General features: G+C 39.1%; 1 protein-coding gene across 1 annotated transcript in view; it reads right to left on the bottom strand.

Moving 5' to 3' along the window:
• The window catches only part of dnah2 (dynein, axonemal, heavy chain 2), a 161,571-nt gene that overhangs the window by 119,601 nt on the left and 16,959 nt on the right, over window positions 1-25,011 (bottom strand). Inside the window, 8 exon segments of the mRNA XM_079584640.1 lie at window positions 17-173; window positions 1,680-1,826; window positions 3,123-3,337; window positions 5,240-5,422; window positions 6,127-6,256; window positions 8,163-8,365; window positions 8,889-8,976; window positions 20,948-21,105. Of these exon segments, the coding sequence (XP_079440766.1) occupies window positions 17-173; window positions 1,680-1,826; window positions 3,123-3,337; window positions 5,240-5,422; window positions 6,127-6,256; window positions 8,163-8,365; window positions 8,889-8,976; window positions 20,948-21,105 (1,281 nt within the window).

Genomic DNA, 25,011 nt, shown 5'->3' with positions numbered 1-25,011 from the left:
TTCAGAAACGACTTACCTTGTTGGAGTGCACTCTGCAGTCATTGATAAAGGCGCTGGCTGTTCCTTTTGTTGACCAGTGCAGTTTTGACAGGCCTGGTTGGATTTTCTTATCCAAGAACCGAATTCTCTCAGAAAAGAGACACAGTTCATCTGCATTCAGAGCCTTAATGATTCTGATTGAGAGTGAACACAAACATACAAGTGTAAGTTCACTGCTGTTATCCATTTTCCTTTTAGGTCTTACCGCCATTGACACATTTCTTTTACAGCATTTTCAAAAACAAGCAAGGCCATTTTAAAAGCATAACAGAACAAGAGGGTGGTAAAAATGGATTAACAAGTCTTAACAAGTGGATGTGCTTTGCCATTTGGGGCAAGTGGCCTGTTTAGCTTGTGCTGGGTTTAAGTGTTTGTTTCCAGCTGGCATGTGTAGAATGCATTAAATGTGGTAACAATACTGACAGAGATGACTCACTCTGTCCCTCTGAGAGTTACAATGAGTCCTCCAATCTGAAGAGTGTGTGTATGTGTGTGTGTGTGTACGTGTTGAGAGGCTTATGTGAGAGAGGAAGAGGTTATTATTCACTACACAAAGAGGGACATAAGTGTGAATTGTTTTGTTCATTGGAATTGTGTACAATGTGTATGTGTGTGTGTGTGTGTGTGTGTGTTTATGTGTGAGTGTGTGTGTGTGTGTGTGTGTGTGTGTGTGTGTGTGTGTGTGTGTGTGTGTGTGTGTGTTTATGTGTGAGTGTGTGAGCACGCATTTAATTCAAGTGCTTTTCTCCAGATTGGATGCGCTAAAGTCTTGAATGGAGATGTGTATATTGAGGCTGATGGAATGTAAATACTCAGTTTGTGCAGAATGTGTTTTAAAGGGGTGAAGTTACCTGACAAGTACACCGTTTAAATATGTATGAAACCGGCAAATATGCATCTGTGTGTGAAAGTCCACTTGCTTTTCTATACTAATAACAAGTAAATTACAGATAATTTCCTCACAAATATATTACATCTAACTTGTTAGGAGAATGTTACGTATCAAACTTAGGAGGTGAAACTAAATATTATGAGCGGTTTTACTGATTTTAGATTTTAGAAGTATTATTTAACAGCCTAATTTCTCTGATTGTGTTATTGGTAACACTTAACATTTATGTATAATGTATTATGAAGGTACTCATAATGTAAGTTATAATGCATTATATCTTTTCATAAACAACTGTTACCAAAGTTAAAATAATATTTGCAGATTACTTGTTACATCTGAGATTGATTGTTTGTCATGTGTTCTAATGTATTATACTTTCTAAAGGCGTAACATATGTATTATGATGTATTATAACCGTAATTACAGTTATTTATTAAAGCATACAATGCATTTTGCATGGCATGATAAACGCATTAAGAATACTTTTATAATGCATTCTATATAAAGGCTTTAAGTAAAGTGTTACTGTGTTATTTTCTAGCAATAAGCACTACATATATCGCATTTGAATAAATCATATAAAAGATAAAAAAAGAGCTTTGGATTTGTAGAAAGTGCCAAAAATATGATAATGATGATGATATAAGAATATGATGATGATATAAGAATAACAGAGATCTATGGATGGTCCTCACAAGTTTGTCTGCAAGTATGTGGGAGAGAGTCAGTATCTGTCAGCCATACCGACCTGTTATAGTCTCTAACAACGAGGAGGACATTCTCTCTCAGGTTGTGCAGTTCCTCTCTGCGCTGATACACCTCTGAGACGTAGTGAGGGATCTCAAAAAGCAGTCGGTCCCAGTAATGAATCTCATTAAACATCTTCAATAGGTTCCTTAACACACAAAAACAGTTGTACATCCACCGTCTGTGTGTTTGTCATTAACACTAGAACATTCAGCTTGTATAAAACAACTCCAGTAATGTGCATTATGACTACAGATCATGAAACATTTAACATTAGCACAACTTGATTTCTTTAAAGTGTTAGAATGGGTTGCTTAAGGACAATAATAAACAGTATTTACAACATATTCAACTTAAAGTCTAACAGGATAATCAGTGTAGCGTAGGATATAATCCATTGGGATCTATTCGATTGACAATTTTCCCTCATCAGAAAAAAGGTGAAGTGAAGTATGTACTATGATATTTCTATACTGTCCTGTCCATTAAAGGCAACAATTACAATAAATAAATATATATATATATATATTAGGGGTGAAACGGTTCACAAAATTCACGGTTCGGTTCGATACGACAAAGTGGTGTCACGGTTCGGTATGTTTTCGATACGGTAAAAAGAAAGAAATGCCAGATAAATTTCCTTGATTTTTAATTTATTAAAAATACATACTATTTTTAAATAAGGGTGAGTTTTCCTACATCTAGAAACTTTTAGTTTTATAAATGGGGGTAATCTTTGAAGGATGAACAAATAATGTTTTGGTCATTAAAAAAAACAAAAAAACATTATATGTTATGTATTGAGTTTTGAAGTGCTGAAAAAAGATGTGTGAAGTACTTGAAAGCATTTCACTATTTCTGCCAAACTTCCATGGTTACAGTGAGTGTTACTACATTAAACTCATGGTGAATGTTGCTGATTTGCTGAAGCCTATAACTACTTCATTCACGGCACAATGTTTCTCCTGGTTTCCACGTCAGCGCTGTTTGATCTAATAGTTATACGGTTAACAATGGAGAAATTTAAATGCTTCTCACAAGATCTCGCAGCGATGTTATTACTTCCGTGGCAAATTCAAATGGTTTCTTTACTGGATCTCTTAGCACTGTGTAGTAACAGTGTCGCTCGATCAAGATCGGCTCACATGGACACGCTGCGCTGACATTGGTCCAAACTGATAAACGGTCTGTGAAGCACAAAATAATGAGTAGCGCAGTTTTGTTCTATTTGTCGGGCAATGTTGTGGTGTCAGCGCGACTGCTGACAAAATTTTGGTCGCACCGAATCTTTTGTATGTAATGCGTACCGAACCGAAAGCCTCGTACCGAATGGTTCAATACGAATAAGTGTATCGTTACACCCCTAATATATATATATACACACACACACACACTACTACTGGTACTGGAGGGCCTGTGTATGTGTGTTTCTATGATCACGTACTTGTTAAAGTTGATGTCCAACAAGCCTGCCTTCCCTTTACAGCGGATCATGAGCGGCTGGTCAAGACTGCGGAGACACTCTTTGTTCAGACTCTGACTCCAGTCGGTGAAGTTCTTCCTCACCTTCTCATCCAGAATCTGACACAGCATAGCATAACTCGCATGCACTTCCTCTCCACTGATGGTGTGAGGCAGGAAATGAGAGCGCCGGAGAACCTAGACAACACATGTGCAAAAAACACATGTTGACAAACAGACGGGAAGAGCTCAGAGAGAACGAAGAGCCTTCTGTGAGCGCACATATCATCACTTACAAACAAACAACGTCTTACTGAGTCACACAAGCAAGGTCACAAACAATCAAAACAACCGTCAGTGCACAACTAAGCTAAACAAACCAAGGGTAAACATCGCTCATGTTAGGAATTTCTCATAGGTTATGCAGTAAATATGTAAACATATTCTACGATGCCCAATCAGACCTTCATTAAGCTTTGGATTTTAGCCTCTCTTTTGTTTCTCTATGGGGCTTTTTGGGATCAGTTGTGGGGAAATGCAATATAATCATATCTGTGTCCAATTAAAGCTTATGCCAGCTCTTAATTGCCTTCTTAAAGAAAGTGGAAAATGGATTAAACACAATGGAGAGGCGATGTGCTCTTTATGCAAGCTGAAGAAAAAGAGCGATGAGAAGTGAAAGAAAGAGAAAACAGGAGACTAGTAAATAGAGAGTAAGGGTGTGTGAAATGGAAAGTGACAAAAAGAACGAGAAAGTGAGTATGTGGCGGCACAGCTGGCTTTAATAGCATTAGGGCCTATGTGGCTGGATCCTGGCTGGACTCCAGGGCCTCTGCTGGGGCCCCTCGCTGGCCTCTGACACAAGGCGCTCAGCTCGTCAACACAGAGAAGAGCTCATCAATGGAGTTAAGCTGTTTCTGACACCTCCCGGATTCAGCCCGGTGGAGGTTTTGGGTTGGGATCTGATTCATTTGTCTGTAAAACCCAATAGAGTTCACCTATAAAGGGTGAGGGGGAAAGGGTATGGCCTGGTGCATGCTGGGATTGGACTGATTAGTCACCTTGTAGTCTCCTAACACACATCTAGTTGAAGCATCTTTCAGGAAACTGATGCCACTTTTTGACTGTGGGATTTTTCTGTGGGTATGGGTCAAAATTAGAAATTTTTCTTTTATGCCAAAAATCATTAGGATATTAAGTAAAGATCATGTTCCTTGAAGATATTTGGTAAATTTCCTACCGTAAATATATTAAAATAAAATTTTTGTGAGTGAATGCAGCAATATCACAAACATAAATGGACAACTTTAAAGGCGATTTTCTCGATTTAAAGGCGTTTTTTTTTGCACCCTCAGACTCCAGATTTTCAAATAGTTGTAGCCCGGCAAAACATTGTCCTATCCTAACAAACCATACATCAATGGAAAGCTTAATAATTCAGCTTTCAGGTGGTGTATAAATTCAAATTTCAAAAAACGAGTTTAAAAAATTGACCCTTGTGACTGGTTTTGTGGTCCAGGGTCACATACTGGTACTACTGTATATGATAATGCTGACATTTACACTCGCTTACATTTTAAGTGAGAGAACATTATGTGAATAGATTACTTTGTTAGCGGCTCATCAACACGAACCCTTCCTACAGCGCGCCGCTGTGGGCATCTATCCCATCGGTCATAATCAACAAATGTTATTTCTTATGTTTTTTTGTATCAGTACTTATTTATTTATCCTTATTAATTTTGTTTTAAATACAGTTTCTGAATGTTATTTGCATATAAAAACACTTATTATGTTATCATGATTAAGTATCGTATTTCATGCAAACTTATTTTTACCGTTAGTTAAGTGAGGCAAAATAAGTTAGAATGAAAGATACCCTAACGGAATAAAGTACAGAGTTAGTTACAAACTAGTTAGTAGTTACTAAGCCTCTAGTGTGGACTTTACGTTCCAATTGAAGGAAGAAATTACGAACGGCTGGTGCAACCCTACCCAGAACCGTTTCTGAATAAAAAAAGGTTTTTGATTTTTTTGAAGGTTTAACCAACATCTCACACTGTCTCTTTCAGTCTTTCTAACTCACACACAGAATCTCACCTCCATAGGTCTTTCTATCCGTGAGCGGAGAGCACGGGTCAAGTGGACCTGTCCTGCGTGTTCAGGCATATGAGCAGTAGTGAGCGATGACGTCTTGCACATCACCAAATTGATATTAGCCAACTCAGCATTGAGCAGAGCGTATAGATCCACCGTCTTCCTGTCAATGGTCCGCTTGATGGCCTGAGAGAGATATAAAAGAGAAACACTCAGGAAATATGGTAAACAGTGGTAAAATTACTGTAATACACAGCCTCTTGTTACTTGCTTAATGCAGAAAAAATCACTGCTATGATCATTACGTTAACTAGTTGCCTGTTTGCAATGGAATATTTTTACTGTTTGTCAATGCCTTGTTATTATTTCATAAAATCTGTTTATTGTTATTTCATTTTACTTTACTTTCAGTGGCACATTTTTGTTTGATACTTTTTTATTATTTGTTCTAATGCTTTGGCAATAATGTATAATGCAGCAATTTAAGACTAAAAAGCTGAATGAGAATGACAGAACGAAAGGGCGAAGAAGAAAAGAAAAGACTGAAGGGGAAGACAAAAGTCAGAAGAGATGAAGGTGATTAATGAGGTAAACATCTTAATGACATTAAGTAAAGAGACAGGTGACAGGTGAGAGAGCAGAGGGCGTGTGTGTGTGTGTGTGTGTGTGTGTGTGTGTGTGTGTGTGTGTGTGTGGTCCTGCTATTTTAACTTTTGAGTAAATGAGAGTGAAAAGGAAGTGACATGCAAAGTCTGTGTGTGGTCTGTTCTGCTGGAGTCATTTGTATTCACTGTATTTGCTAAGAAGAGCTGTGCTCTGACAGTGCGCAAGGTTTTAAAGGAGGTGATAAAGTGTGTGTGAATTGAAGGCTAAGTCTGTGTGAGAAAGACCTCTCTTCCAGACAGGTGCTGAAACGTGTCAAGCAGCTGTACTCCTTCCTCCACACAGTTCACCGTCTCGAAGGTCGAAGTGATCAAATTCTGCATCATCACCTCCAGATCTTTCACTTTAGCACAGAAGCTAAAACACACACGCACACACACACACGGATAAACAAGAGGCACAAAACAACAAAGAAATGGGCAGAACTGTACAGCATGCTCCAAACACAAATCGGTGCCCTCTATTCAAAGGCAGAGTCCAGCGCACACACACTCTCGGCCATAAATGGAGGCTGGTATTGATTTGGGTGCTCTCAATATGCTGAGACACTATGAAACACCTGCCCCAGACACAAACACAGCTGTTTGTCTTGGCAACAACATCCTAACCCTATGACCCGTCTCGGCCCCAATCCATCATGGCCATCAGATGCACACACTTGCTCACAAACAGCTCCCTTTCCCAAGGTCCGGCAGTGCCTGGGGCGGGGGTCAGGGGGGGGTGTTCTCTAGAGGCTGATGGGCAGACCAGCTTCCGTCACACACGCTCATGATGGTATTCAGACAAGCAGCCAAACTGCCTGCTGCCACAAACAGTTGTGAATGACAATAGGGACACGATGGGCTCATACACAGCAGGCACAGTGATCCTCTCCCCACTGCATATACATTTAGGCAGAATATTCATGAAAAAGTATCTATATGATCCAAATATGCAGGTCGTTATATGCATATTTATGGAGATATGCTAATACAGGATGTATGGAAATCCCCAACAGGCCAGCAGGCCAATAAGCCGGAGAGAATGACAAACATTCATAAATATACATGAGAACCAGAAGGACTGACTGCCTCATAGACAGCCTGGCAGAAAGACTGACACACAATCTTACATATTTAGCGTGTCACTACACAACAAAACTAGATCGCTCCCATTTTAGTCAATGAAGCCGTCTACACTGTCAGGACCAAAAATGCGGCACATTCATTTTACAAAAAACCTTTTTCTAATGTTGTTGCCCTGCCAGTTACTCAAGCTGCTTTATTTTTCCTGCCCAATATGAGTTTCATTTTGATATATATTGTTTAAATATAATTCAATCATGAGACTCTTGGAATAGATTAAAACAGCATTTATTGTTAAAGCGATAGTTCAACCAAAAATGTAAATTTGTCACAGTGTCTGGTTTGTGTATTCCTGGTGTCCACTAGATGTCCTCTTCCCCACGGTGTCATCCACATTCTCACTACATTTCCCATGATCCTGTCTGTCACTTAGTGTTCATTGTGTTCAGCTGTTTCTTGTCACCTCATTTAGCACTTGTGTATATATACCCTGTCAGTTTCAGTGTTTGTCACGGAGTCCTTGTATATTGTCCCCACACTTCCGGTCCTGTTGTTCGTGTTTGTCTTTTGTATTGCCTTATTGGACTTTTGACCCTTTGCCTGGACTGTTGTGAGTACGGATTACCCTATTAATAAACTGCTATTGGATCTTACCTTTTTCCTTGTGTGTGTCGTGACAAAATTCTGTCAGTAATTACTCACCCTCATGTCGTTCCAAACCCGTAAGACTTTTGTTCATTTTCGCAACACAAATGATTCTCTTTTTGATGAAATCTGAGAGGTTTCTGTCCATCCATTGACAGCTACACAACTGACACTTTGATGCTTTAAAAAGTTCATAAAGAGATTGTAAAACATGAATTGAGCGGTTTAGTCCAAATTTTCTGAAGAGACTCGATCGCTTAATATTATGATCCGTTTTAATTTAGACTTTTATTTATTGTGAGTAGGATTTTATTATTAATGGAATCATTTTCAATTTAATGTTGATAAAGCCCAAAGCTTATAGCTGATTGGTCCACGATTAGGAAACATTCAGAGGTGATGTGCAGCTTCCAGCAGATGCAACATTGGTCGCTTCCAGTGTAGACATCATATTGGCCATATGGACAGACTTTAGATCTTAACAAACAAAGCCAGCTATATCACAGAACCTCTCTTTCTCTCTGTGCCCTGCTCAATTTACAAACACACTGCACCTGGAGTAGGCCTCGCGCCAAGAGGGGTTTCCGAGATCCAGGATGTCCTTAACAGACTTCAGGACCTGCAGGCTGTTGTCAAAGGTTGCCTCTATGAACAGCAATCTCTGAGTGACCTCTGATCCCTGACGTCCTGCAAAGCACGGCAACGGCACCCGCTCACCCTCTTCATAGCGAGCAAACTGCTGCTGACACTCACACACCTGAAAGAAAGAGAAAGAAACATTAATTAGATGTCTTTTATTAAAAATTCAAAAAATTCAAAATAAAGTTTTTTTTCTCATGAGTCCATATTTAATTTTGATGTTTTTTTGTTTTATTAATGAATGAAACGCAAAATAGCTCAAAATTCAGTTTGACCTCCAATGGTTGATAGACAACAATTTCTACTTTCACTAATCACTTTTTGAAAGAGAAAAGGATGCAATATTTTCTGCCCTATTTGTGGAAAGTGCCAATAGTATGTGGAACTAATAGAAGCACACAGCAAAAAAAGTGCATGAATAAATATAAAAATGACAAGTGATTTAAAATACAGATCTCAGCAAGGACAGTAGCCCTGGAAAATAGTGAAAGCAAAAAAAAAGTCTGAGGAACTTGGGAAGTCTGAGAGCATATTCTTCGGATGTGTGTTTGAAAAAAGTAGGGATGTACAAATTCTGCATGCATTTAAAAAATGTAGTTTGTGAGTGTGTGTGTGTGATTGCATCATTAGTGTATTCTCACCTCTATTAGGCCTTTGCATCTTTGCACAAAGGCATCCACCTGAGCAAATATGCTAATCTGGTCGAGCGACCACCCTTGGGAAGAGCATCTAAAAAGAGAAATGAAAAAGAGAGAGTCTTTAGGAAAAGTTTATACAGTACATCATCTTCACCATCATTTTTGTTCCTCAAAAGCAGGACTGTAAGGGAGAGCAGAGAAAAATGGAGAAGTCTGCTGCTATGTCACTACTCCCTTGCTAAAGGTTTTCAAATTTCACACGGCGCACAAGCAAAACAAAACAACGGCGGTGGCTGGCTGCCATCCAGAGCAGCGAGGGATCAGGTCAGAAATGATCTGTCATAGGCATAATTGCATCCGCCATAGTTCCATATCAGCCGGCCTGGCGTTCCTCAGATTGCTTTTCACACCTCATTCTTCTACTGATGGAAAGGTAATCCTCACTGCCGCTCACAGACAAACACCTTTAGCGGGGCAGAGAGGAAGCCAGGGTCACGAGGAGGGGAAAAGAGAGGGAGCGTGTGAGAGATATACAGGAAAAGAGAGTGAGACTTCAGCAGGATGACTCTGTTAGCGGATAGGCGTGATAGTACATGTAAAGTGAGAGATTTAGTCAAAGGGAGAAACCAGAACCATGGCCTCGTTCTGAAGCACCCAATATACTTCCAGCGAAATCAAAGAACGAACTGGTGTGACACAATTTAGGCCAAAACAAAGTTCGTTTGGAGTTCTAAAGCAAAAAGTTTGCTCCGGCTGGTCAACACCAAGTACCATTGGTCCATGGCGATTACGTAATAGGACAGGTGTGGCTCTGAGGCTCCGCCTTCTTTGACATGGAAATCGTATCCGTTTCATTTCCTCTTCAATATCACTAAATTGCTGGTGCATTGTCTGATTTATTTGTTAACATCATTAATGGGGCTGGATGTAAAACTTCCTGATTCAATGCAATCAATAACTCATTTCTAATTCTATTTCTTTTGCTACTGTCGTGTTGGGTCAGTAATAAACAAGGGGTTGTGTCAAAAATGTCACCAAAATTAATACAAATGGCTACAATATATGATATGATTGCAAAATAAGTACTTGTATGAGATCTTGATTTTTATAATATATTACATAAGATATAATTAAACAATATCACAAGAGCTAGAGAGCCGTTTTCACAAGTATGAGCACGATCAATCCGTAAACTTGGATATTTTAGATGAATTTAAGGAATCCTGGTCTGGTCTTAGTCTTGACTCGGTCTCGCCCTTCTTTGGTCTTGTCTTTGTCTCAAACCCTTAAAAGTTTTGGCTCAACACACAACGGGTCTTGGTCTTGGCTTGGTCTCGGCTTAGGTGGTCTTGACTACAACTCTACCTCAGTTCAAAGCTGATGTCAAGATACACTGGGACGTTGATCATTTGGAGCGATCCGTTTGCCAGCGTTTTGCGATTTCATTAATTTACAGACCCCATCACAGTATGAGTGGGGTAATAACAAGCCACCGCATAAGTTCTAGGAAGGTCTCCACGCGTGAAACGCAAATTTCCTTTTCATCTTTCATACTACTCTGATTTATGCAAAGAAATCCCAGAAAAAAGTAATGTGTATTATTAAAGAGAAAAATAACTGCCGCCTGGCGCAACGACTAAATTACGATTTTCGCCTTGCACGGAGATCATAGTCGTCAGAGCGGAGGATGAGAGCTTAAATTGAAATGCGGGCCGAGCTTTAATGACTGAGATTCAAAAACACATTGAAATGACGGTGAGCCGCACACCAGCAATCAGTTCTCCTGAATCATTTACAGGACCACCCGACACAGGCATCTCCACTTCGTCTTCTAAATCCTTAATCACCAGTTAGCCCATGCTATTTCGGAGGGAACAGAGCTACGCCGGGCTGCTCAGTTCACTGCAAAACACTTAATATCGCCATGAATTGTGGTCAGTTTGACAGCTATGCCCTTTAACCACAGGGATAAACAGCCAATATGAATGTTTTGGCATGTGAAAAAGCGTAAATCCGCTCAAATTGGTGTCTAATTAAAGAAGGGCTTATACAGGGAGTAATAATGCTCCAGTAAACGGCTGTCATGCAAAAGAAAGAAAGGAAGAAGGGTGAGGGAGGACAACTTTTGTACAACTAAAAGGGATTGGGAGGAAGAATAACAGACAAAAAGCGATGAACACAGTTGTTCTGGGAGAGAGAGAGAGAGAGAGAGAGAGAGAGAGAGAGAGAGAGAGAGAGAGAGAGAGAGAGAGAGAGAGAGACAGAGTGATTATGAGATAGACATGATCCAGTGGTATAGGTCTCAGAGAAGGTCGTCATTGGGCCCATAGTGATGAATGCACTGTCTAAACACACAGGAGGACACAGAGGTGAATGTCAGACATAGGCAGTAACACAGATTATAGACGATAAGATATCATTATGTTTATTCTCTTACACGCTCTCTGGCTCCAGGGTCACATCCCTTTGAACGAGTAACTGCATATCATGAACCATGATAGAATGTTATTACAACATCTAGCAAGGTTAGAGATGTTGACTTAAACAGAAAATGTGAGTGACTGGATCAGGATAAGAAGTGCTTACGGAAAAATAAATGAATGAAATCAGTGAAATGCAAACAAAATATTAATTAAATATTAATTAAAATGAGACCTGTTTCATAAAAGTGTTCGCCATTATTGGTCCTAACAAGACAAAACAGTAGGGGATCGGAGGCAACCGTAAGAGGGGGCAATTTAATTTAAATAACCAATAAAATGTCAGTTATTCAGACCATGCTTAGTAAAGCTCCCTCTCAGGCTGAGGGGGAAAATTTGACAGTTTCACTGTGAATTTTCAAAAAACTGACTTTAGAGTTACATCAAATCATTTTTACATGTCCAATATTTTTCTACTGCTGTCTGAATTTTTTATGCCAAATATGAATTCAAAGTAATATCTACAGTATGTTATCTCTAGGTTGTTAAGTGAACATGGATAAAAACACTCACTGGTAGCTATCATACATGATTTCATCATACCTGTCATGTATCACAAATGTATCACTATAAAACACTAAAGTATCAAAACTAATGACGAAATTAAGAATTCAATCGTTAAAATGAAATGTGTAATGAACATTTGGTGTTAGAGTCATGACAGACACACACACACACACACACACACACACACACACTTTCCATAGACATAAGGATTTTTTTATTCTGTACAAACTACGTATATATTCTATCCCCTAACTATAAACCTGCCCATAACAGAAAATCTTCATTTCGTATGATTTATGAGCTGTTTGTTTTAAAAAAATGTCACTACAAGGTCAAAGATTACTGGTAACCCCATAACATTGGGAATACAAGGATCCCGCACACACAAACACACACATAAACGTGTGCGCACTTAAACACTAACACACAAACACAATCTTCGCTCAAAGCACGACTCATTTAGCGGTACCATGGCAATGATTCCAACCATGACAGATATTTTATGAGGTTATCTGTGTTTCAGAAAGCCTGAAAGGATTCAAGCTCAGTCATTATACAGAAGAATAACCAGGCTGACCACAAAGGTTACGATTCATATGGGGACAGGGTGCACTGCTCCTTACTGAGCAACCTTTAAAGGCATTGTCTGGAAAATCTGACATGATTGACTCAAAATTCAATAAAACTAAGGGAAAAGAAGAGAAAATAGGGAATGGGAGTGAAGGGAAAAGTGGTGGAGAAAAAGAAAACTTATAGAGAAAGATAGAGTCAAGACGAAAATATGAATACTTTCATAGCTCACAAAACTAGTAAGCTGACTAGTAATTTCCTACTTAACTCTGAAAAAACAGAGATTCTAATTATTGGACAGAAAACTTCCACACGTAATAACCTAGAATACTGTCTAACACTTGATGGCTGCTCTGTCAACTCTTCGTCGATTAGGAACCTGGGTGTGCTCTTTGATACCAATCTTTAATTTGAAAGTCACGTTTCTAGTATCTGTAAAACCGCATTCTTCAATCTTAAAAATATATCTAAATTACGTCATATGCTCTCAATGACAAATGTGGAACAATTAGTTCATGCGTTCATGACATCAAGGCTAGATTATTGTAATGCTCTACTGGGTGGTTGCCCTGCACGCTTAATAAACAAACTCCAGCTGGTCCAAAACACCACAGCTATAGTTCTTACTAAAACCAGGAAGTATGACCATATTAGCCCGGTTCTGTCAACACTGCATTGGCTTCCTATTAAACATAGTATACATTTTAAAATATTGCTAATTACTTACAAAGCACTAAATGGTTTAGCTCCGCAGTACTTTAGTGAGCTCTTAACACGTTATAGTCCTTCATGTCTATTGCGATCGCAAAATTCCAGCCAGTTGATAATACCTAGAATATCAAAATCGACCGCTGGCGGTAGATCCTTTTCCTATTTAGCACCAAAACTCTTGAACAGTTTTCCTAACATTGTTCGGGAAGCAGACACACTCTGTCAGTTTAAATCTAGACTAAACAAATATTTTTGACCTAGCATTCACATAACACATTATAGACTTCTATAACTCAATGTTAGGCTCCATAGATTAGGTCAGCTGGAACTGGGAACACTCCACATAAATCCTGATGTACTCGTTACATCATAAGAAGAATGGCGTCTACGCTAATATTAGTCTCTCTGTTTATCCCGAAGGTTTACCGCAGTCCGCCGGATCCAGGTCTATCCAGATCTGATGAAGGACCTGCACCTGGACACGACGACACCGCTGTCCTGAAGTGTCAACTAGCCTCTTCCCTGTGAAGGCCTCCCTCCCCTCCCTTTACCTCTGTACAGATAAAACGTTGTCAAAATAGTTCCGGTTCACATGGCTATGCGGAAAGCGATAAATAATTCTGTATTATACATTTTTAAGGCCAGACTTGTAATTTGTTGAGGTCAATTTGTAAAGAAAGACTACACACCTGCGCACATACAGTATATATTCAAACGCTCATACCTATAGACTAAACACGTAATACGCATGTGCACGCAGTCAGCGTTTTCACAGGTTTGCATTTTTAAAGCTTGTGCAGAGATAAAAAAATTATAATAATGCTGAATAATACTATAATTTCCTATTATCACTGTAAACTTGACTTGACTTGACAAAACTTAACTGAAGTTCTCAATTCTGTTTCATTTCAGTATCAACGTTGCCTCAGGTTGTCTCAATGTTTTATTTTCTTTATTCACAGAATAAAGTGACCTGCTACATTTACCAAAAATGAACACTATAATAAGAGAGAAAGATATAGAGTACTGCATCCTACAATGCAATGCACTTGACTTCCGTCAATTGAACTGCCAAATGTTAAAATGGCTATAAAACGGAAGTACTGACAGATATTTTCTGCCGTATTGTGACGTACATCCGAGTGAAAAGGATTATCGTAAAAAGAAAGAACAATGAAGGGCCATCAGTTTTTGATTGGATCGAGGCAGATCTGAATGCAAGCTTGCAGTCGGGCTTAAAGGGTTAGTTCACCCAAAAATGAAAATAATGTCATTAATGACTCATGTCGTTCTAAGCCCGTAAGACCTCCGTTCATCTTCGGAACACAGTTTAAGATATTTTAGATTTAGTCCGAGAGATTTCTGTCCCTCCATTGAAGCTGTATATACAGTATACTGTCCATGTCCATAAAGGTAATATAAACATCATCAAAGTAGTCCATGTGACATCAGTGGGTTAGTTAGAAGTTTTTGAAGCATCGAAAATACTTTTTGGTCCAAAAATAACACAAAATAAGACTTTATTCAGCATTGTATTCTCTCCCGGGTCTGTTGTCAATCCTTCACAGTTACGCTGATGGCGTAAGACGCTGATGACGTGTTATCTGGTGCGCCCGAGCTTCATTTATAGACTGAGGGAGACGTACGCTGTAAAAGTGTCTCATCCGCGACATGCACATTTACGCACCATTAAAAAAATGATATCCACGCAAACAATGTAGAATAGCTTGAATATAGCGTGCGTCTTCCTCAGACTGTAAACGAAGCTCGGGCGCACCAGATAACACGTCATCAGCGTCTTACGTCAGCAGCGTCACTGCGGAGTCCTGAACGCAGATTGACAACAGACCCGGGAGAGAATACAATGCTGAATAAAGTCTTATTTTGTGTTATTTTTGGACCAAAAAGTATTTTCGATGCTTCAAAAACTTCTAACTAACCCACTGATGTCACATGGACTACTTTGATGATGTTTATATTACCTTTATGGACATGGACAGTATACTGTATATACAGCTTCAATGGAGGGACAGAAATCTCTCGGACTAAATCTAAAATATCTTAAACTGTGTTCTGAAGATGAACGGAGGTCTTACGGGCTTAGAACGACATGAGGGTGAGTCATTAATGACATTATTTTCATTTTTGGGTGAACTAACCCTTTAAGCAGATAAAATGACATACAACATGGGGAAAGATGAGTTATGACATTTTGATTAAAAATTATGAGGTCAAAAAAACATAGCCTTTCACTTTAGATTGCAGATTTTAGTATCTTGGAAAATCTGAGCACAGTTTGTGATATTGTTGAGATCTCATCTGAAAATTGTAAAGACGTTAGATTCCTACTTGAATAAAGACTCCATTAAATCCCATTACTGTCCAAGAACAGCAGATATATTAAAGAGATCTCATTTGTGATTTTTCTTTCAAATAGGTTGAAAAGGAAAAAAAGAGGTGAAGAAAAAAATTAGATTAAAGATTGAAAAAAAAAGATTGAATGATAAAGTGAGAGTGAAAAGCAAAAGAGAAAAATAAAAAAAGGGGTCCACCAGGAGGACAGAGGACGAAGGGCATGCTACAGCGAACCCTACATTAATCATCTGTCACAACACACACATGTATAAACATATACACCATGAGGTTGAGCAAAACAACTTAAGTGATCCCTACTTATACATACGATGCAAGTAAAATAGGTCTGGAGAAAAACACAGGTGACCTTTGACTCGTGGCTGTCCAGACTGATAGAGCTGACGGCTGGCTTTGATCAATCATTTCTCTGAAAGTATCTGACGTGATGTGAGCAGCAAAAGTGCCAATGACACCTGCTGATTTTCTTCTCCTCCTGTCCGTGCAAAGAACAACACGAGTATTCAAAAGCTGACATGTGTTTATTACAAATAGTATAAAACGGTTTCTAAAAGCACCCATCTCGAAGACGTCACCCTAGAAAATGAACTCTGAAGGACTAAGACATTTGCGAGTGTGTGCGTAATGGTCTCCCTCTTCAAACTGAAAATAGAAAGAGGTCTTGGTTTGCTTAACACAAAACCTCAAGCATCTGGATCGGGCTTTGCGAACATTGCTCATTTATAACGCTGTCTGCTTTAACACAGGGTATTCACTCTCGCACTCAATACATCGTAAAGCAGGGACCATCAAATCCTACCTCTGAGGCCTGCCGTGCCTTAAGTTTTTAGTTGCAGCGCTGTATTGAATTCACTAGTGCAGCAATCGATACACTTCAAGTGCTGCCATCAGCCCAGGCCGCAGGAGTGAGGCTATTATTGCTGCAGCTGGAAGGCCATTAATGGTACTGCAACAACAAACACCTCGTAATAACAAAGCTTGCATGCTCTTCTGTGACGATTCTACTCGCAAGCTCTCGAATGTAAAAGATTCCTGATGCTCTGGTCAAATCAGTAAACATAGTACCTCTACAGGAGAAAAACTACAGATGTTATCTCTGAAGTGGGTCTTTTTCTTTCTTCCAAATATCAATATTCTAAATAACTGACTCTATACAGAAGCACAAACCTGAGTATCCTATTTTGACAAATAGCCTCCGTCAAATGTGACATCAGATCATCTTGAAATTTTGCCAATGTTGTCATGACAATGACATCTTGTTTTCAGTCAAAAATCAACAATTGTCAAAGGCATGATAAAGTAATTAAAACAACAACATTAAAGGAAAATTGTATGCAAAAATAAAATTCTGTCATTTGTCTATAAAATGAAAGACAATTGGGACCAGTGTTGTTTTGGGTCTCATTGACTTAATTTTCACAAAGACACGAATTTGCATGGCTTTTTAACTCAACTTTTTAAAGCAATTGTATCATTAAAATTGAAATATCAAGTTGCCATGACTTAATTTCCCATATTATTATTAATATTATTAGAATAGATATTTAGATTTAAAGTAAATTTCAACTTTAACTTTGTATCAACTTTAAAGTTCTGTGTAATTTGTTCCTTTTATTTCCATGGTTTACAATTGTTCAATATAGTTTTAAATTGCTCAGTATGGCAGCTCATGGTAAGCGAGTTGCTTGCTATCCTGTCACATGGTCAGAAAAAAAATTATACTTTGACATCACAAAAAAATATGTAAACAAAGAAACCATAATTACCAATAAAGAAAAAAGCACTGTCTGAGATGCATTATACTGTATGTTTTCATTAAAGTTGATCAAACTTGAAAAATGAGTAAAAAAAAAAAAAAAAAAAGTAAATCAGGTTGATTGTTAAAAGTATTTACTGATGTTAAGAATCATTGTGCATCATTAATAAAACTTAGTTTAAACAAACTGAAGATTCACAAAGTCTTTGTAAACATCAGCTTTGATAGGTAAACATGTGTATGTTAATGAATTCAATCATTCGTAAATAGTTCACAATTAGCATAATCCCCGCCTATGAATTACAACTACACAAATTATGTGTCCAGGAACGCTGTGGAATCTCCCTTCTCAGGTTTGGCTCCAGTATATTGCATAAATGCAAAAAAGACTAAAAGGCCACATGCCTAACAATAAATATTCAACTAACGTGTGTTCACCAAAGCAAATTTAACCAGCTGAAAATTTACCAGCTGAGACGCTTTAGTTACTAGAATCTCATTTTGAAGAATATATCTGAACATAAAAATGCAGTAACCAGCAATATTAACAGTCATTGTACAAGGACGATGGTTGGTCGGAGTAGTATTTGTCCCCTACTCTACAGGGCGAACTCGTGACATATTCTATTGATACATAGTGCATTAAAATGTTCATCAGTTCACCTGAAAGAAAACAGAATGTCCAAAAGTTTTCTGCACCATTTACACGTGGTGGGGAGCAGTTGTAAATTTCTTTCATGCCAACTATCATTTTGAAAATATGAACATTTTCATGAATCCGAAAATATACATCAGAACGGCTTTACAAACGAAAATTAGTTCTGCTCGTGTTTCATGAATGAGGTCCATTGTACGGTGTTGGTAAAAGAGGTGGAACTGTGTCAATTGTGCTGTAATTTTGAGCATTCAGAGCAAAAAGCAAACCCTTTTCTTCCAACACAACAAATGAAGCCAACAGTCATAAACAACCAGCAGGCCCACAACACCAAAAAACCAGATACAATCCAAAAAACTGCAGGGTTTGAGTGAAAGTGAGAGACCTTAAGGTGTAACCCACTAAGAACATTGTGCTGTCTTTGGTTGACCGCACATTACTTTCCGTGAAAAACCTCTAGAGCCCCTTGCTGTTTTAAAAAGCCACAACTGAATGGCTGTATCCTGTAGAGAAGACTTGCTTATGAAATAAATGTTTCTTCTCAACAGAGCACCCCTCCCACTGAATCTGCTACATTCATCCTCAACAATACAGCATTTGCTCCACTGTTAACATCTTTCAAAATCACAGCGCTATGAGTTGTGCCATAGTTTACGAAGCAGTCGCTGCATTCTGCCGCGAGATGATGAAACGGTATTGCAAAGTTTCACCAGTCCTAAAGTAGAAATGCCAGCCAAAACCTACGTGCAATAATAATAAAAAAAACTACGGGAGATGACTCTGAGAGAGCTCCTTTCAAATGGATGCTGTCGTGTTCAGCCTCCATCATTTGGCGGTAAGTTGCCATCACTTTGAAGAAGAAACTCTGTCATCGCACCGTAAAATGCTGTTCTTTTTGGCAAGAGGGCTGCAATCACTGCATGGCTTTGGCACTCTCATTTAGCAGCAGTATCATTTCCACTGCGAAAACGAGAGAGAGAGAGAGAGAGAGAGAGAGAGAGAGAGAGAGAGAGAGAGAGAGAGAGAGAGAGAGAGAGAGAGAGAGAGAGAGAGAGAGAGAGAGAGAGAGAGAGAGAGAGAGAGAGAGAGAGAGAGAGAGAGAGCACGAGCGCAGGTACTGTGTGGAGTAGCTGAGATGTCTGGGTGGGTTAGGTAGAGTCATTGATGGAGGAAATGACAGGGAGAGGAAGGGCTATAAAGCTGAAAGAGAGAGCAGGGTGTGCAGTGAATAATATAGGCTGAGAGTTTGCTCTATATTAGCTGCTGTATAGAAAGGAAGACCTGGGGATGAAAACCGAACACTATCTGTGTACATTTGACTCAGACAGAAGAACACTTAGCTGAACATGAAACAGAATTTAGAGTGGCCAACCAAAACACTGTAAGAACCAAGGTTGTGGTGAGAGCTGAGATGTCAATAGTAGCATGAGTACAGCAATGATATTGGTGGTAATTGCTTAACCGTGTTTTTGCTTAACAGAAGAAACCGTGGCAGCAATGTATTATCAGGGATAATAATGAAGAGAACTAATGTATATTAACAGTGCTAATGTAGCAACACATTAGCAGTTCAAGAATTTGTTGTATTAGAAGCACTAGTAATCCAGGAGAATAGCAGTAGCAGTGCAAACAGTGGCAGCAGTATTAGCATATTGGTAGTGCTAGCCTTATTAGTTATAAGTAACCTAATATAAAGAACCACATTATGAGTGCAGCAGCATTAGCAGTAACTGTAATTGTTAAATTAGAAAAGGTGCTAAGGCATTAATCCCTATCAGTCACATTTTTATAAAATGTGATTTACAAATGCATACGCTAATTCACATTCACAAATAAAAAGATTTCACACTACTGTTCAAAAGTTTGGGGTCAACAAGTTTGTTTTTTTAAAGAAAGAAATGAATACTTGTATTCTGCAAGGATGCGTTAAAATGATCAAAAAGTGACTGACTTTTACGCTGTCAAAAAAAAAAAATAGTAGTAGAAAGTTTATTTATCCTCGGAGGGAAAGGAGTTTGCAGCATGCTCACACAGACATTTAAAAAATCATAGTTGGCATATACAAACTATATTATAAATAATTTAAAGCAAATACATCGAATTTAGGATAACCAGACCAGCTGACCATCAATCAACACTAGAAGAATTTCAAAATCTAATTGCTTGGGGGATATAAGATAGCTTGGACCTGTTTTTTATGAATCAGGGAACACCGTACCGTCGGCCAGATGGCATTCATTCAAAAGCATAAGATAAGGGATGACTCTTATTATTCACAATGATGTTAGCTTTATTCAGCACTCTCTCTTTATATACTCTCTATACTTGTTAACTTAATTCCCAACAGTGTGCTTGTCATTGTTACTCATTTTCTTAGTGATTTCTTCTGAGCTAATATTTGTACTGCATTTTGGTCAAATTAATGCACTCTTTCAACAACATAAAACAAAACTTGGTGTCTGTAAATTTCAAATGGCAGTGTATACAGGGGCATACTGTAGCTACATAGTGGCCATAGCTGACTTTTCTAAATATAAAGAACTGTGTCACTGGCACAAAGGCCACATACATATTCCAGCTGAACTAAGTTGTCACTTCAATTGTCAAACAATAACAAGCCCAAAGATGCCTATAATAAGTTGACATGGCAACACTGCAAGAGCCGATTGGCGAAGCAGCTTTATGAGCATAACAAAATAACAATGTAGCGTTATAGAGCAACAAAATGACCAAATATATTACACATGGTTACACACGCTCACTCACAGTACTACACTATACACATATCCTGTGATAGTACGCATGCAGCCAAAAAGATATGGCCCTCAATATGACACTGCTGACCGTAGAAAATCTCAGTTATGGCGTGTAAAGTGAATGGGTGCTGCTGTAATACAGTGCAATCCCAGTGCAGTTCTAAGTGTCGTGTTCCTGTGCTGTAGAGAACAGAGCAGAACTCAGAGAGAGAGAGAGAGAGAGAGACAGAAAAGATGATTTAGGGCTACTGTACTTGTGGTGGAGCTGGGAGGTGTGCAAGTAGAGCTCTTTCCATGCCAGGCAGCACTGGATACAGTCATTCAGAATCTGCTTGCTGGAGATCACGTAACCCTGAAAGATTCTGTCCAGAGAGATCTGCTGGCAGCACAGACGGATGATCTCGTTACTCATCTGCAACAACAAAAAAACACACACATATAGTATAGATACTGTATCTAAGTTAAACACCCAGTGATCCAAGTATGAATCTGTCTTTGTGTCTGTATCTACTGCATGCCTCATAAGTGAGGATTTGCACATGAATGTTTGATGAGAGAACCACATTGACTGTACCAAAGCAAGCACAGACAGGTGTGTGTCCCGTAATGTGCTCTGCATTCAGGTGTAGATTAACCTTGAGTACAGACTTTTATACGAATCAGACAGGATTTACTCTGGTCAAAACCTTGGCTTTTGTGCCTGGTGTCACTCAGACGTATGCGCTTTACAAAAACAGAGATCGTTGTATAGAAGCGGGCAAAGAAAAAAAAGAATGAAGAGAAGGCAACAAAGAAGAGAGAGGAAGAGAGGAGAAGAAAGTGTAATTATGGCTGATGATGTATATAGTGGAGGATGCGAAACGACAGATTCCCATTCATTTTTAGTTTCTTTTGACAGAGGAGCCCCATAGAGCACTGAAACGAACATGTGTGTGAGAGTGAGAGAGAGAGAGAGAGAGAGAGAGAGAGAGAGAGAGAGAGAGAGAGAGAGAGTAGCTCTACATGTGTACAGTACATCATTGGAAAAAAGGGAAAATAATGTGTATATATGTGTATGTGGAAAAAAATAAGAGTTAGATAAAGTGTGTGAGTGTGTGTGTGTGTGTGTGTGTGTGTGTGTGTGTGTGTGTGTGTGTGTGTGTGTGTGTGTGTGTGTGTGTGTGTGTGTGTGTGTGTGTGTGTTGCAGTAATGTGTACCAAGCTGCAGTAATGTGTACTACACCCTGATTACAGTGCCAGGCAAATGCCTGTTTTAATGAAGGAGGCACAAAACAAGAGGAAATTAAATTGATATGTAAATGACTCAAAATTCTCATTTAAGCAAAAGGTTAAGAGAGCCACAGAATTAAACAGCTTATGAGTTCATATATATATTTTTTCATTCCTCTCTTTACTGAAAGAAAAAAAAGAACCTTCTGTAAATGAAGACAACACATGTCCCAACGCCTGCGTCTCAAGAGATTTCTAAGGCCTTGTTCAATCAGAGACGTTTCTTCCATTTCTGTCACAGCGGCTCTTGAAAATCAGCAGAGAACCGCATCTTAACTGGTGCAGAAAAAAAACTAGACGGAGCTGAAAGTAGGGTTAGGTGGACGTAAGAGGTAAGAATAGATGACAAGCGTTGAGCTTACAGAAACCCTGGCAGATGGTGTTTCATATCAGAAAATAGACGGTGGGAAGCAGACGGCATATAGAGCTGTGAGTCTCATGTACCAAATAACAATGAGCACATCAGTCTCAGACTGCCAGCGTAATTATTACAAATTATTCTTTTGAAGGCCTTACGTATTTGAACTCTTTCTTTACCTCTGTATTTTTCTCTTGGTATTAAACGTAACAGCACACGCGAGTCCAAAGTCCATGGCCCCTAGCACTGGCTGATTGGAAAATGATATTAAATCCGATGTAGGCTCTACCAGCTCGGAGAAATAGGACGGGGGGGAAAACAAACCAAAAACAAATAAAAGAAATGCTGAAGCCCTGAGGGAGAGACAAAGGAAGGCGGTCGTGACGCACACATACAAATACACGCACAAACACACACATCGTGACTCAAATGCCCTCTGATTGGAAATTATTAGCTGGAAACCTCTGACTGGAAACTGAATCAAGAAAGCAAGTTCTGCTCCACGTCTTTTCTTTCTACCGCCTTCTTTCTTTCCTTCCTCACTGCAAGCACAATAAAATGTTTCCCTGCTGAAATAATCAGGTTTCCCATGTTATTTTACATCTTGGAGGGGGAGAAACCCTCTAAAGTCTAAAAAAGAGTGCAAATACCAGGGCCCATTTCACCTTCATTAAACACAGCACAGCTAACACGCTATTGCACGCAGCCAATGACAACAGAGCACTGGGTGGACTTCACAGTCCATTTAGATGTGTTTGTATATGGCCGTTGATAGAAATCATCGTTACACTCTGGTTTTAGAACAGTTTCCTCAATTTCTTCTGAAATGTTTCATATCGAAATATGGTCAGGGGTTGTTGATCCCCCATCAGTCCTATAGGAGCGTGGGCCAAATCTGTGAACCAGGTACAAGATCCAAGTCACTGAGTATTAATGGAGCTTAGCGAGTGATTTAAACTCACAGTACATTCATGGCATGGTGGAACAGCCATGAGAAAAATGGCAACATTATTTCATAGAAAAACAATAAAAACATAAAAATCTCCACAGAGAGGGTCTATATCAGTCGCTGGAATCTTTCACTCAGGCAAATAGAAATTCAATTTTCCAGTAGAAAAAAATGCATGTAAACTGATGAAGGATTTTTTTTTTTTTTCATTGCGGGAGAAGAGAACTTTCTTTCACTTCAAAAATCATTATGGCATAACCTAAGCCGTTTTCATAGCACAAGCACTGACCTAACACAATAGAACTTTCACATCAGATATTCTGTGTATTTGACAAGGTAAGAACAAAGTGCAGAGCGCCCACTTGACTGAACCGCAGGCATTTGGCCTGGGTAAGACTGCATAAAAAATTACAGTGTTGAGGCTGAACTGAAGTACATTTCTGACAGATTAAAAGAAAGGCTCTGGATATTTCTGTCTTTTTGCTTAGAGGGAGGCTATGGGATTAAATTCCCACCGAAAGTATTGCGGTCACACATGTAAAAAATATATTGCGCAAACTGAAAAGAAATTATGCAAAAATGATTAGAATAGCAAACGACGTGGTCACGGATATATAATAAGCTTGAATCAAAAAAATTAAAAGCGCATTTAAAAAAATTAAAAGAATGAAATCAAAACTTTAAACACATTAAAAATGATATTGCACAAATCTTAAACTTACATTTATGTGTTCTTAAAAGTTGTTTTCCTTGGTTTTATTACTCTGTACTTTGTGCTCTCTAACATTTTCTGCTCATATTTTATTATTTTGTACGCTTGTGCTGTTTTTCTCGTCGCTCTTCTTTTACAAATGTTGCAGTTTGTGTTTCATGTAAATTAGGGCAGGCTTAAGCGGCACCATTGGTCCACTACTTCTTGATTGACAGCTCCTTCTTTAGCCAACCAATCGAAGAGGGGAGTTGTCGTCACTGCAAAGCGACTCATGGCTACTGATGCTCACTCGTACAGTGGAAGATAACCGTCAGCTGACGATTTCCGAGCTGGGGTAAAATTTTCCGTGGCAGGACACCGTTATATTGTATGTATGTCTGCAACTCGACCTGTCACCGGTATATACGTCTACCTGGAAGGTCATTCCACGCCTGTATCTGCAACTTACTGTACTTTCTTCTGCGAAACTTAGAAGATTTAACTGTTTTGTCTATACACTGATAGCCAATGGAGTCCAAAACTATACTGGACCACACTGTCTTTTAAGAGTGCATGCCGCTCTGGAGCTGGCCATAAAATGCCTGACGTGAATCTGCCATGCGTACAACATGTCCAGACCAGCGAAACAGGAAGGCCTCAATACCAGTGATGCCACAGGTCTGAAGTACCTCAGTATTTGGGGCTTTATCCTGCCATTTGACATGTGCAAATACGATGGAGACAGTGCATATGGAACTGATCAAGTTTGGTAATCTGCCGACGATAAATGGTCCAGAACTCAGATCAATACAACAGCACTGTGAGGATGACTGCCTTATATACTGCCACTTTAGTGTCCAGCCGAATGCCGTGCTCATCCCATATTCTCTTGGTCAGTCGACCGAAGGCAAAACTAGCTTTCGCGATGCGCACACTGATGCCGGAGTCCGCTGTCATATCCGCTGCGAGAATTTTACTGAGGTAGCAGAATATGTCAACAGCCGTCAGCACTGTCTCCTGCAGTAATTACCGGTGGATTGGAGTTTAACTT

This window comes from Phoxinus phoxinus, assembly GCF_949152265.1.
Source record: "Phoxinus phoxinus genome assembly, chromosome: 2".
NCBI classification, from domain to species: domain Eukaryota; kingdom Metazoa; phylum Chordata; class Actinopteri; order Cypriniformes; family Leuciscidae; genus Phoxinus; species Phoxinus phoxinus.
Note: the sequence above shows the minus strand (reverse complement) of the source record. Positions and strands in the feature narration are given on the sequence as shown.